Raw genomic sequence first — 14,040 nt, 5'->3', positions numbered from 1 at the left:
AGTGTTCACGTCTTTCGCTTCGTTATATTTTCTACTCTTTTTCTCCAATGCGAATACAGACCTAATTAACTTAGAGAACACTTTACAACGTTTCCCTTAAACGTACGCCCGTTATTACTTAATGCATTGCGCAACATCGCGTGGATTGATTTATATAACTACAAAAGAAAAACGCACGAAACGCGTGTGTAAAAAAAAGAACACCAGAAATCATAGAAATGAGATGATTTCCGTTCGGGTCAGACTTCGTGCACCAGAAAAACGTATACAAATCGTTTTACGCGTGTCCTCCCCCTTCTCTTTCAGCCTTCCGTCTCTTTATTATCATTATTATAAAAAATTCAATGATACTACATTGATAAATTTAGAATTGTCAGCAGGCCGATACGAACGATGGTAAATAGAGACGCTATAGTTAACGTGTGGATGTGTGTGTGGCTAGGACCACGTGTATTTTTCAATATCCTTGACAGTTTATGGTGGCAAAATTCATTCACCGCCGTCGATTCGACTATTCATGCTAAGAAAATGCGGTCGCCATGTTACAACGTAAAAAAAAAAACTCTCTTAGCTACACATAATCGGATCATTTTCTTTACTAACGACAATGAACGCAGGTGCGACTCTTGCCCGCAATTAGTTACAGGGGAATAACGTAAGCACGAGAGAACGTAACGTACAAAAGAATCCTCAGTCGGAATTAGACTCACCAATTACATAATTATACAAGAGCGCCCTAAATACATATTCGCAACTCGAATGAACTTATTGTAGAGAAGACCACAAAGATATCATACCGAGCTCGTTTAAAAAATTACCACGAAGCTTAATTCCTTTATTGTATCTTTCCATAATTTTCGTATTGCTGATCCGCTCGAATTTAATTTTACATCGCGAGAAGTAGATAATTGGAAGGACCTTCGAAGAGTGTTTTCCTCTCCGTCTCTTTCTCACTCTTTACCATTTGTTGCGGTTCTTCCATTTCACGAGATCAAGCACGACCAAGTAACCGAGCGTTCTTCCTATCGTTTCACCTTTACGCTCTAATGTTACAAAAATGTTAAAAAAAAAGAACAAGGAAAGAATGTACTTAATAACTAACGCAACCTCTGCTCAGCTCTTTTCCCCCTTTTTCTCTTTCTAATAAATTATAACTAAATATTCCCGTATCAACTAAAAAGTCTTGAAGTACCATCGATCTAATTGGTCAGTTGCGAAGAAAGACATGTTCCGTGAAATGATTATTTGTGCCAGAAATGGCAGACAAGTTTTCACGTACGTAAAAGATTGGTCCCTTATCTAATCGATACAATCTGACTGACAAATCGTTTTACATGAGCAGAGATCGTGCGACAGAAAATTGGCAAGGTGAAAAGATAGAAATTACAGTCGGAAGAAAGGATGATCGCACCACAAAAGAACAAAAATTAGGCGATGAATGATCGAAACACAATAAAATATGTAATGAAGATATCGAAGAGCAAGAACGAAATATAATAATTATATATTATATAAATTATATACAATTATTATGAATTAATTCTAAAATTAATGCTTAATAACTGTATGATATAATATATATTAAATAAATTATAAAATTTTATTTTAGAAACATAATCAAATCTGTCACGAAAGATCCTTATTTCTCAAACATCTCTTCACCAACGTATCCCGAATTTTTGTATTATTTGTATATCTTGATACATTGTTATTATAATCTCTAATAACTCTTATTTGCTTCTTAATTCCCATTTTTATATCTTATCGTGTTTCGGCCCGAAAGCGGGATCACGAAGAACACATGACTTCTCACGAAACATCGTATGGCATTGAGGAATCGCTCCAATGAAACTTGGATCAATTCGAAACGCGGATAACAGACAGGCAGTCCTCGGCAGAACTAATGGTGTCTCTTTTCACACTCTTTCTGTCCTGTATGTCTCACTAGCAGTGCCTTAAATCACATGCTTGACGAAATTTGGCAGTGCACGACACATGAGCGCTCGGAGAGAATATCACCGGTCTTAAAGAAAACTACAAATTAAATAATTTTCTCTTTTCTAAAGCTAAAAATAAATTACCTTTCCGTTGAAATAGACACAGAACACGAATAATTAATTATCCCAAGTTGACGGATCATACCCAAATGTAAAAACTGAATTTAGCTTATAATTATCAAAATAACTTACAACGCGTTATGTTAATAATCATTTCCTTAGGAACGGCAATATGCACTCGGAGAATATACAAATCCGGGAACGGTAGTTACGGCCAGGCCGCGTGTTCGTGTGCGTGTGTATGTGTTTGTACGTATAAAGAGAAAAGAGCCGACGACGAGTTTCTTAGAAGCACGATATGAACGAATATATGCTCGTGCAATAGAGATACTACGTTAGAGGCGCGTCGCTAAAACGACGGGGCTGGCAGTGCGTGATTCTGGCAGTGACGCGTTTATATCATCCGGTGTCGATTTTTTGATTCCTTCAAAAGGAAGGATATTAATCCACCGCCGTATGCGTGCCGCCCTCGCGGGAACGCTGTGCACGAAAATGAACGGATACAGAGAGAACGTACCTTTTTAGATAGCTTTCGGTACTCGCGAGTGGCTTGCTTCAGCGGCGACGAGTAACAAGCCCGCGGCTGCGAGTACAGGGTTTCGTGTAATATGCCGTTTCGTTACGATAATTTCAACTAAGTATTTACATTTACAACTCGTGGCCTCGCGTTCGCGACGCGCCGCGCACGGCCACGTGCACGGGACACCTCTTCACACATCGGCAGTTTGAGAAAAAGTAATTGTCATTGATTAAAATATCGTGTCCCATGAGGCGGACGTGACATCGGAACGGCCGCTTCTCATTACATGCATCCTTGCGCGTCAGCTAGAGATCTATTCGGTTATACACTTACAATCATACTTTATAATAATAGTAAGAATAATTAATTGATTAATTATGTCGTAGAGCTCTTAATTACATTTATATTGGCAGTGTTTCTCAGCTGGTGTGTAATGACGTTCCGTCTTTGTCTGTCTGTGTGTGTCTCATACGGTCTCCAGTTTTCTCTCTATGTAACTCTCCATCCCTCACTCACATTCATCTACTCACCCATTCTAATTTTCTCTCAGTCGTCCCGTCAATTTCTCATTCAACTTTCAATCGTTCAACACACACGACACGACGCATATTCTTCTCCTTCGCTAGCTTTAATTTACATCAAGTTCTTATTCGCTATGCATGTACATGCGCGCCGTGTAGCCACTCCACGATCACAAGAAACATTCGCGATTGTAAAATTCATTTCATTTTTTCGTGAACGCGATAAACTACGTACACGCGACAGCGGCCACACGGCGTACGTCATGCCTCTTTGTTCACTTCCTTTAGCATTCTTCGCTTAACAAGTCGTGGGAAATAACACAGCCTACGTAATTTACCCCTTTTGAGGGTAACAGCTCCTCGGTAGCGGTCGCGCAGCATATTAACTACTCCCGTTTCTCTTTACCTTGGCACTCAATTAAGTTTTGTGCTTCTCAATGCAACGAGCGTACGCTAATATGCTGCACGAGACTCGGTAGAAAGATAAAAGTAACGCGATGATGAAGTACAGAAATAGAATTCGAACAAGTTTCGGGCGCGGAAACGAGGTAAGCTCGATGCTTTTCTACAAAAGCTGGTGTTTTCGAGCATGCGCCTCGGGCCTTGGGAATCACTCTCTTTGCCTTAATTTTGTTTTGTACATCGTTTCTCCGTTCTATGAAGAAGAGAAATAATCCTCTACAGAAATCGCGGTGGTATACGATGTCGTCCAATAATACGTAATCTTTCAATTTCATGCCGAGCTTTCAAGCCTTGGGAGACTGTCAACCCCATTGAGGGAAATAACGGCGAATTCGGAGCATTATCACTCAGTCTCTCTCACACATATACATACTCTCATTCATACTCTTACAGCCTCACCTATCAGAACTCCCACCCCCTTTCCCAATTTTCTCTCATCCTTCATACAGTCCCGATACAGTCTTCTGCGTCCGCTTCGCGCCGTCCACGATCCTCTTCCTTCTTCTCTCGTCTCTTGTCTCCTCCCCTCTTTTCCTGTCATCACATGACAGCCAACGCAAGTCTCTACCGAGTTGTAAATGGAAGTAGGCGTTTCTTCTTTTCCTTTCTCCTTTTTTTTCGAGGCATCGTCGGAAATTGCAAAGATACCATCAGTTCCCGGAAGTGCCAAGGGGCCGATGTTAGATATTAATTGAATCCTAAGGCCACCAGAGTGATTATCTCCTTATAAATTGTTAACTACCGCTTAAATATTTTGTCTGTGCTCTCTTCTCTCTCTCTCTCCCTCTGTTTCCTTTGGCAAAACCAAATACGCAAAAGCTCCTCTTTACTGCTTTCTTTTTTTTCGCATTTTGTCTTTGTCTACCATTACTACCATTTCCACCACGCGTCTGTCTCTAGGATCGTGATCGGCAGTAGAAGACGGTACAAAACGTATCCACGGTGAGGCACTTTCGAGGCCCAGACTTAGCGCTTCCGAAGCCGACGAGGGTCGAAGTATGCGAGGTACTCGTGGCAAGGATCCGCGTAGAATTAGCGCGATTAATAGATGTATCCATCGATGAATAACGACGAAGAAGTTCATTGCTGAGCAATGTTCTCGTCCCCAAAAAAAACGGAGGACGGATGATCGTTTCCCGTTGTTTATCGTCCAGCTGTGTCCCTTGTTCTTATCGCTACTGTCCGCTCCTCGATTCATCTTGAATTTATCTCTTGATTTCCTTCAACATTGCGATTCTTATTCCCTAATCAATCTACAAGGATTGGTCGTTCATCTTTAGATAAGTTATCTTCTAAAGCGGTTTTCATCTCTTTCGATACGTCCGGGTATTTCAGGTCGCACCATCATGGCCTTTGTCTCCACCGACCAGGAAGCGTTGTAGACCGTGTCGTGCACAGAGGCAGCACTCTATATGCTTCTTCTTGGTTCAGGTGTCGGCACTCATTAGGTCAGTTCTGGTATCCGGCCAATCGTCCGGCATTATCACGAGTTCTTTACTGGCTTCCGGCGCTGCTTCGTTCGTGCCGTCGGCGTGAGACCGCTTATCGCGGGATAGAGAGCCAAACTCACTTGTTCCGGGTTACTAGCAGCCACTTCACGAATACCTACGTGTTTCGTACTTTGTACTTCAGATTCTAATACCCATTCGTCCGGTTCTCTGTAGGCAACAACAACAATACAAATGAATCACAAGTCTTAGGAAAGTATAATTTTAGAAAGCAACTTACATATCTGGAGGATGCCACCGCAGCAATACCTTCCTCTTCCCATCCATTTCGACTCTTCTCGCTAAAACCTGTAAAAGCAGTTTTATTGAAGCAAATCTCAATACATTTTACAATGTCAGTTGAAATAAATTTTACACTCGTAGCTTACTTGACTAGTTAGTGCCATCGAGTTTCCTGGCGTTTCAGCTAGTCGCCCTTGCGTCCTCGATGTTGCTAGTTCCAGTAGCCTGTGCTGGAGACCCTCCATTATTCCCGAGTCGAAGTAATCAAAAAGTCTCGCTGTAAAGACACCGTATTAACGAAACGTATCATTTTTTTTACACTACCAATTTATAAAATATTCAAGAAAGAAAATACATAATTAATTGTGGAGTCGCAAAGCAATACTCACCAGACCAAGGTTGCCGCCTATATCTAAGCTTCTTGCCATTCCTTCTAACGAGCTTGCCACCGTTCTCGCAACTACGTCTCCCATTACTATTACTCGTTTCCGGTTGATTGAAGTGACCGTTCACGTGTCTCTCGAGGGCGGTCTGTAAATGGATTAGTTTCTGAATATTTTCCCGAACAAAAGTCAATGGTATGTGAGGAAAATAGACGCGTTACCTGAGAGCTAAATCTGCAACCGCAACCGTCGACAATGCATCGAAAAGGTTTGTTACCGCCGTGAGACACAACGTGTCTTTCCAACCAACGTCGGGAACACGAGGTCCTACCTTGCACCTTGCATCCCTGCCAATGACAGACGAAATTGTCGCCGCCGGTTTGCGTATTGATGTGCGCAGCCTATAAAAAATACAAAAGTTGTAGACAAAAGCTAATATTCTTACTTGAAAAAAGTTTAACTTGATAATACTTATTAGTAATAAGTTTCAACTGTCTTTCAAGTAAGAAGTACGAAACTCCATTGATTGATTTTCGAACATTTTCTGCGAGAGATAAAGATTTACGGTAAAAAATGTTCTATCACGTACCTGTAGATGTTCTAAAAGACCACCCATGGATTCGAAGCTGGCTTCGCACTTATCCCAGCGACAAATCCCGCTGTCAGTAGCCTGCGATCTGTCCTTCTCGGGCGCTCGTGCCGGGAACCGGATGGTAGTAGGTGCCGAGAGGATAGGCGACGGTTTCGATTCGCTGCCTCGGGAGTCCTCCTCATCTACGTCATCTTCATCGATTGGCGCCGATTGCGCATCTTCATCCTTGCTGTCCTCTTTCGACGACGAAGAGAGCCTCGAAATGGGGGAGTCATGACCGCTTTGCGATCTTAACGCACCCAGGATACCTCCACAGCTGTTCGTCAGATTGTTGTTCTCATTCACGTGCGGCTTCGCCAAGATTGCCTTAAAGTCCAACGATTCGCTCAGCAGTGACGAGGCGGCAGTAGCGGGCGGGGAGCTGCCCTTGGTCGAATTAATACTCGCGTCCGAAGTTAATCTGTTTCACACAAAAAAAACACACGGTCATTAATCAGAAAACAGTCTTTACTTACCAAGATTGGTGTTCCATCTCTTTTAACTAAAATATACAAATTACATGTTTCATGGATTAATAAAATCCGAGCTACACGGAAAGTCTTGAAAATGCTTGGAAGACGCTTTTAAGAGTTCTATTTAAAAAGTCAGAAAATACGTCTTTAAAACATGTTGTAGACACGCATGTTGTCTAGGAAACCCTTTTCAATATGCAATAGCAAAGTTTAGTCAATTAATTGACTAATTAATCAGCGTAATGCGACCGTGAATACCGGACTCAGTATCTATACCTAAGAGATGAGATCTTGGGCAGAGTTTTCAGTACGTCGTTGGAGATTGGCAGAGTTGGCAGCGATTTCGGCAGCTTCTTGTCTATCTTGCCGTTGGCCCTTGGCACGATGACTACCGGTACCTTATTCGTGATGTTCGATGACGTCAACGTTCTCACTTCCCAAGGCTCGTTGGTCATTGTACTACGGTTTGTGTTGGACGACACGGTGCCCAAGTACTTAGCCAGGCCGCCCTTGTTCCTCTGCACCATAGGTGGCCTCCGAAATTCCGACGAGCTCTTCGCTACTAGCACCATTTCGTTCGTCTTCTTTGTCTGCCAACGGAAATATAACGATACGATTTCAGTATGTACTATTTATTTATGTACTTTGTTGTGCTGAAGACAATCAAACATTAACTTGATTTTTTCCAAAAGAGATGAAAATTAAGTAATTTTGTTATTAACGTCCACATTACATAACGTAGGGAGATCCTGATTATAGATACTGTTCAAATATAACGCCCTCAATAGTTTCCTGTAAATATCTCGGTAATATTGAAAGAACAACGTATTTTTGCTAAAACGAGGTCACTGTCTGTATGGAGCACGCTAACAGCAACATCGAAATAGTATACCAGACAAAAATTCAATCGTTGAAACTCTGAAAATTTATGTCAAATAACTTGTTTCACTTCTCTTCTTGCTTTTTATAAACGCGGCACAAGTATATTTGATCTAATATTAATTTTACTCTCGTAATATAAATAGACGAGACACATTTAGCGTTAAACGCGGTGCGATGCGAACGCGAATTATCAAGAATGTGCTATGTTAAATCGCCGCCGATCGATAGGACAAGAGCAATTTCCGTGAATTAATATCAACCTACTGGAAAAACCTATGCGCGGGTTTGTTAAAAAAAAAAGGCTAATTCAATATCCGATAAACGCATGTTCGCTGATAAGGCGAGTCTGTATCTGAAGTGTTCGCACCCAAGTAAAACCGGTCGATATCTTCTGCTACAGCATTGATTTTAATCGAAGAAGCTTTCCTCCGCCACTATTCCTTTGATTTATTCGATTTTTACGTTCCCTAAATCAAATATCGTTAAACAAACGATGAGTACATACGATCTTGCGACAATGAATTTTATACATTTCTACAATCCGTAAATTAAAATTTTGTCCACGTTCGGATTAAATGAAGAGCGACCGTCTGTCCACTTGCGCTTTTGAAGTCAAAGACCCTGGAAAATCAAAGAGTCTCACGCGACTCCCTTAGGGCGCGAAATGTGTCAATGCCTTCGTCTTCGAGTGGCTACCTACCAGTATAGTAATAGAAACCGACCGCGGGGCTTTCAGAGTCAACCTTATTCACACGTTTTCAAAACGACTGTTGGTGGAGCACCTATGATAATTAAGGGCTCAATTTTTACGAAAAGATCTCTCCAGATCTCTCCGATCGAGTAATCTGTCCCTCCGACGCCTTCGTCTTCCCGCATAAAAACTGGATGCGGCTCCTTGACATATTTATTATTTGCCTCGATCTCGAGTAGGAGACCAACCTTCGGCTGTTGCGGCTTAATCTGCGTCTTGAAGTACTCCGTGATCTTGCCCTGGGACTCGTGGTGATGCTGGCCGCCCGTGGTCTTTCCGCTCCCCTTGACGACCCCCCTGGAGGTGGGATCAGCGGCGCCGGAGCGCGGAAGGGCGCCAGCCTCCGGTTCGCCCCTCAGCCTCTTGTACGCGACGGTGGAGTAGGCGGTCGCTGCCAACGGTGGGGTCCAGGGCCATTGGGGCCTGGGCTGCAACGACGGCGCCAGCTTGGGTAAAGACGGCAGCGGGCTGGCGGACGTGCCGCGTATCGCTGCTACCCCCTCGTCGCTGCTGGTGCTGCACGGCGAGCCCGGCTCTGTGATATCGCTGGTGCCACTGCTGCTGCATTCTCCGCAAGACACCGCGACTCCACTGCAACACACCAAGAAGATACCGTAGTTTAGTAACAGAAAACCCTCGGGGAAGAAGCGCGCTCGCGAAATTTGCATATCGAAGAAGCCCCAACTTCTTCATCTTATCATTACATCATTGTTACACAGTGTATTGTTGTTATTAGAATAGAGCGTACCCCACGTTTCTATCGCATTGCCCTTTAATTGATTGATATTAAGTGGATAAATGTGGGGTTTCAAGAGTAGAAATTCAAATTAATATCCAGCGACAAAAGACACCGAGGTATCTTTCAGAACGTAGCAATAGAAAGACATTTATTCTGATTACTGGCAGCTTGTGACAAGCTTGTCGTTGCGTTACACGATTCGTTAATGAGAGAAAAATTTCCTCGACGCGATACCACCTACTGCGTTTAACGCAACACAATAGTATCTCGTTACGGTTGTGCTACGCCCGACCATTATGTCGGCAGCAATTCCGTGTACGCGTCGTCGTACGACGACGCCCCGTTGCAAAGCGGTGGCACAATTTATCCGAATGAAGATGGCTCATCCACCACCTCGTTGCACCTCGCCGCGCTCCGGTCTGTCGCCCTTTTTTCCCCTCTGGGTCCAAGCGAGACGAGTCGCCGGTGTGGTCGGTCGATCGCTCTCGGTCCAGAAGCAAACAGCCTTCGTGGCAACCGCGAAGCGCGCCACGAGGGGAACCGGTTGGAGGACGACAAGCGGCGGCAGCGGCGGCCACGAGGAAATTGCAAGCTTACCGAGTAATGACGTTACCACCAACGCAAACCTAATTACAGGCCCAGACATTGCCAATCGGCCTGGCCCCGTCGCCGTCGTCGTTTGGGGGCTTCCAGTGTCGCGGCTCGGCGACCCGTTTTGGTAATTTGCAAGCGAATCGGGAGACACACGGGCGGTGAAAAGCGGCGTGTCGGGAAATTTGTCGTCGGATTTTTTAACAGGTTTGACGTTTGCGAAAACTGTGTATCATCTTGCAGAGAGAATTCTTTATTCCGATTTCTGACTCTATTTCTTATTTACCTTAGCTCTATAGTGCTGGCCATCAAAGCGAGACATTGCCCGCGAGATAGAAGTCAGACGACTACGTTTATTGTGAAATACGATTGTAAAAACGCGCAGTCAAGCGCATACGCGAACAATTAGGTTTTATCCTGCAATTTTCCGCATTATCGTAGCTTCTAGAAAAAAATAGCGCGCATCGAGCGCGCATCTCTTCTCGCATTCGCGAACACGTCAGCTTCGCGTCGTTTCGTCGCGTATCAGCGGTCGTAAATTATCCGGTCGGCTATAAAGTGGCCGAAAACGAGGGAAAAACGACGATTCCATACCGCCGTTCTCTCGCTTTCGCCGGATAAGGCCGGCCGATATTTCGGACAACGTTCGTCTCCCTCGCCGCGAATCGCGAAGTCCCCGTCGAGAGGAAGAGACACTGACCTTTCCACGCAGCGCGTGGCACAGTGCGTAAAGTCAGGTGGTCAGTCTCCGTTGACGAGCGGCGGAGAGAGACATAAACATCGTCTTTCATTCCTCGTCCATTGAATCAACCCCGCCAAATATCAAACTCCACACCGGTCCGACCGCGTACGTTTCTCGTTACGTAAATTACGAGCGAAGCGACGATCTGCTTGCTGACACGCGTGTAAAATTCTTATCTTGGAACACTTGGGGGCAACTACGTCCTCGTTAACTGTTAATGGCATTGTAATGATCCCTAAGTGCTCCAAATGCTAACGGGACAAGATAACAGCATTCGAATGCGTGTTTTTAGAATTAGAACAAGGAAATATTTCCACGTGCCTGAAGTCTGAAAATAGCGTTTTGTCAAAATTTTCACGCGTGTAAAGCTTCCTCGGGTAACAAATACGACGTTAATGAGGCATCCGCCAAGATAGGCACCCAGGAGGGCAATTAAAATGAAATTAGATTTTAATAGGCCTCTGGAGAACAGGCTTTCGCCGTCTACGTGGTTCTCTATAGTAAAGCAGAAGATCGCAACTCCTAGAGCAACGAGCAACAACGGCAACGAACGCGTTTCGTTTTCAGCTGCACGGTCGTGCGAGGGATGTGTGTATCTACACATGCGAAACTGATTTCGTAGCAGAGCCCGCGCTTTACGCTCGTTACGCCTTTATCGGGTTCTCGTGTGCGCCGCGTGCGAAAATCGAGACGGCCATCGGCGCTGATGCAGACGCTCATGCATTATACATCCCCATGTTAATTGCATAACGCGCGCGCGCGCGCGCAATAATGACGGGAATAAATGATATTTGCAGCGTCGGCGGACGCGCGCGATTTTATCGCGCGCGGCGGCTTTCGCATAACTGACCTACGTCCATTTCGCCGGCCCTTGGCCGTGGTCACGCGGATGTATGTACGCGCGCGCAACGACGGTAACACAGAATTCCGCCCTTTCCGCTGGAAATCGCTGGAAAGGGATGACAGCGGGTGGGAGGGACAGAACGGCACGTCAACCTGTCTATCGTTCCTCGGTGCGCGACGATCTTGGCCAGGGCCCGGGTATAACTTGCAGGAAATTGAATGGACGGACGGATGGACCGCTTGAAAGTACTTGGAGGACTGCGCGAAGGGCTTCTCTCTCCCTCTTTCAATTAGCTCTCCAAAGTGTCAACTTCAGTCAATCGAGGCGAAGTCCATATTCGCGAAGCGACTTCGTTATTCATCATCGAAATACGGCCTGCAGGCAATGACAAAGGATTTCGTGTCTACGTGCAGAGAATTTTATAAGAGTCTTTTGAAATTTTGCCATACATTTTACTAGTAATTAGTATGCATTTTGCTACGCGAAAAGACCGGCTAAGGCAAAAATAGTGGCATCTACATTGTTTTGTGTTGCAACGTTCACTAAGTTTGCTGCACAAAACGCATATAGTTGTCTCCACTACTTATCGTACCAATGTGGGTATGAGACAACTACGGATATAGCTGTCCCAAATATTACTATTTATTGGGGTTGTGCCAGCCGTAATTAGACACGCGGTAACCACATCGGTCTCTCCGTGTAGTAAATGTATGGTAAAATTTCACAAAACTCTCATGAGGTTCTTCAAAATGCCATGTCCCACGATTTCACGATTTTCAGGGTAAATTTTCAAAGAAAATTCTCTCCGTGCAGCTAATTCTGCAAAACTCGACAGTGTTCGCAAATTTTCCTAATTTCTATCGACATCGCTAAATAAAACGATTGTCGATACGTGTAAGATAAGCATAATTATAGAAATAGCTCTTTATGCATATTCAAGTAAAATAATAGATAATGGCGTCACTCCTCCGTATTCGTAAAGGCTTGCTTTATTTATCGACTTAATTCAATGACTTTCGTTGTCGTTAAATCTAATAAAATGTCGAATGCTACATCGCGGTCTACGTCAAGAAGAGTCTGCCGGAACGGAAGGCATTAACTACGACTGGCATTCGAGCAGTACAACGGCCTCAAACAAGACGTTTCGCCGTGCCATACATAATTAGACTTCAACCGGTAATCGTCTCGAGGCTTTACATAATGTATTAGCGCCGCGCTCGATGTGTCCGGCGCGGCCGCGTACGTGCGAGTTAGCGAATTAACGTGACTCAAGCTGCATAAACGCTTGAAAAAGTGGCGAGCGCTCGGCGGCGAAAATAGTCACACGTGCGATCGACGCCGTGTGTCTTGCGTGTACGCTCACGTGCGTGAGAAAGCGATGGTTGGAATCCGTGAAGTCACGGACGCGCGAGATGAATGAAGTACGGTTTACCGTCGAATGCAGACACATCGGCAGGTGACACACTTTGCACGCACGATGTAACGCAGCGCGCGATGCTATACGCACAACATTGTTTTCATATTATCATTTGCGTTATCATCCTGCTATAAATATCCTTCGCTAATAATAGTCTGTCGTAATTTCAATCTGATTATCATATGTTTTTCTACAAGCTTTTAACAGCTGTACGAGTTGTAACCTTTGTTATAAATGCGAAAGCTTTACCACATATAGTATATCATTTCTGTTTCTTGGGTCAAAGGAAGGGTTAGGCCTTAAACAGACTTTTGACAGTTTTCATTATGGGATTTGTGACTTGCAATTTTTGCTAGCGGAGAATGAGTAAGTGAGTGAATACAGTCCCGAGCCTGGCTTTTTTTCTTAAGTTTCCAAAAGTCCTTTCTTCAAAATAAAGAAACGCATAAATCGTGTAAAAAAATATTCACAGGACGAATTTCCATGGGTAAACGTAGTTTGCTTTTCAAAAATAAAGCACAATGAAACACAAGATATATTTGTGACAGTCGTGGTCCCTTCTGTGAAAAATAACAGGCTACAAGCGTTAGTTTCCGTATAGAACGACCGGTTAGCAATGTACCAAAATGTAGAGCCTGCGTTATACCGTTAAATTAATTTTAATACGTATTGATTGTTTCTCTTTAAATTACACGATGTGACTCTTGGTTATTTTGTATCTTACGCCTACGATATTTTCGGTGCTATAATCTGAAAACAATTATCGTTTCAAGTAACAACGATATCCTGAAGGAAGAAGAAAAACGTTCCCCTCGACATTTCATCCCTCCAGAATGAAATCAGTACGCGAGCACCTTGAAATTCGAGACTCATTCCGGGCTTGGATCCTTTTCGTGCTGCTTTCGTCCTCTCTCTTTCTCAGTGACAATAGATCGTGGACTTGGTCCAATATATATATCGCCGACCCTTGACACCCTTCCCCCGCCTGAACGGGCGAACAAAATCACCCTCGGGCGGAAGATGACTGATTGGCAGTCCCATGGACGTAGGAAATATCTGGGCGAAGCGTAAAGTACCCTTATGGACGCGGGGAGTTGGCTCTGAAGGGTGAGGGGAATCTATCGTCGTGGCTATCTTGGTGCCGGATATTTAGCGTCTCTTGTTACATCGTAAGGCATTATACGGCGTGAATTAGAACACTAAGACCACTGCAGTAATTTCCATTTTCCGATTCCAGATGTTAATTTTCGCTAAATATTGAAGTTATATGATTATTTGATATGTATATAGGGGAACC

General features: G+C 44.1%; 1 protein-coding gene across 1 annotated transcript in view; it reads right to left on the bottom strand.

Moving 5' to 3' along the window:
• Nucleotides 1-4,180: 4,180 nt before the first annotated feature.
• LOC105568912 (zinc finger protein jing homolog) overlaps nt 4,181-14,040 on the bottom strand; it is an 84,840-nt gene continuing 74,980 nt past the window's right edge. Inside the window, exons 2-9 of the mRNA XM_012024984.1 lie at nt 8,599-9,001; nt 7,054-7,367; nt 6,263-6,725; nt 5,895-6,074; nt 5,680-5,821; nt 5,437-5,567; nt 5,289-5,356; nt 4,181-5,218 (exon numbers count right to left, since the gene is read on the bottom strand). Of these exons, the coding sequence (XP_011880374.1) occupies nt 5,044-5,218; nt 5,289-5,356; nt 5,437-5,567; nt 5,680-5,821; nt 5,895-6,074; nt 6,263-6,725; nt 7,054-7,349 (1,455 nt within the window). The 5' untranslated portion in view covers nt 7,350-7,367; nt 8,599-9,001 and the 3' untranslated portion in view covers nt 4,181-5,043. The remainder of the gene's footprint in view (nt 5,219-5,288; nt 5,357-5,436; nt 5,568-5,679; nt 5,822-5,894; nt 6,075-6,262; nt 6,726-7,053; nt 7,368-8,598; nt 9,002-14,040) is intronic.

Source organism: Vollenhovia emeryi, unplaced genomic scaffold (assembly GCF_000949405.1).
Source record: "Vollenhovia emeryi isolate VEMERY1.0 unplaced genomic scaffold, V.emery_V1.0 DF939127.1, whole genome shotgun sequence".
Lineage (NCBI taxonomy): Eukaryota > Metazoa > Arthropoda > Insecta > Hymenoptera > Formicidae > Vollenhovia > Vollenhovia emeryi.
The sequence above is the reverse complement of the archived record's forward strand: the minus strand, read 5'-3'. Positions and strand labels throughout refer to the sequence as shown.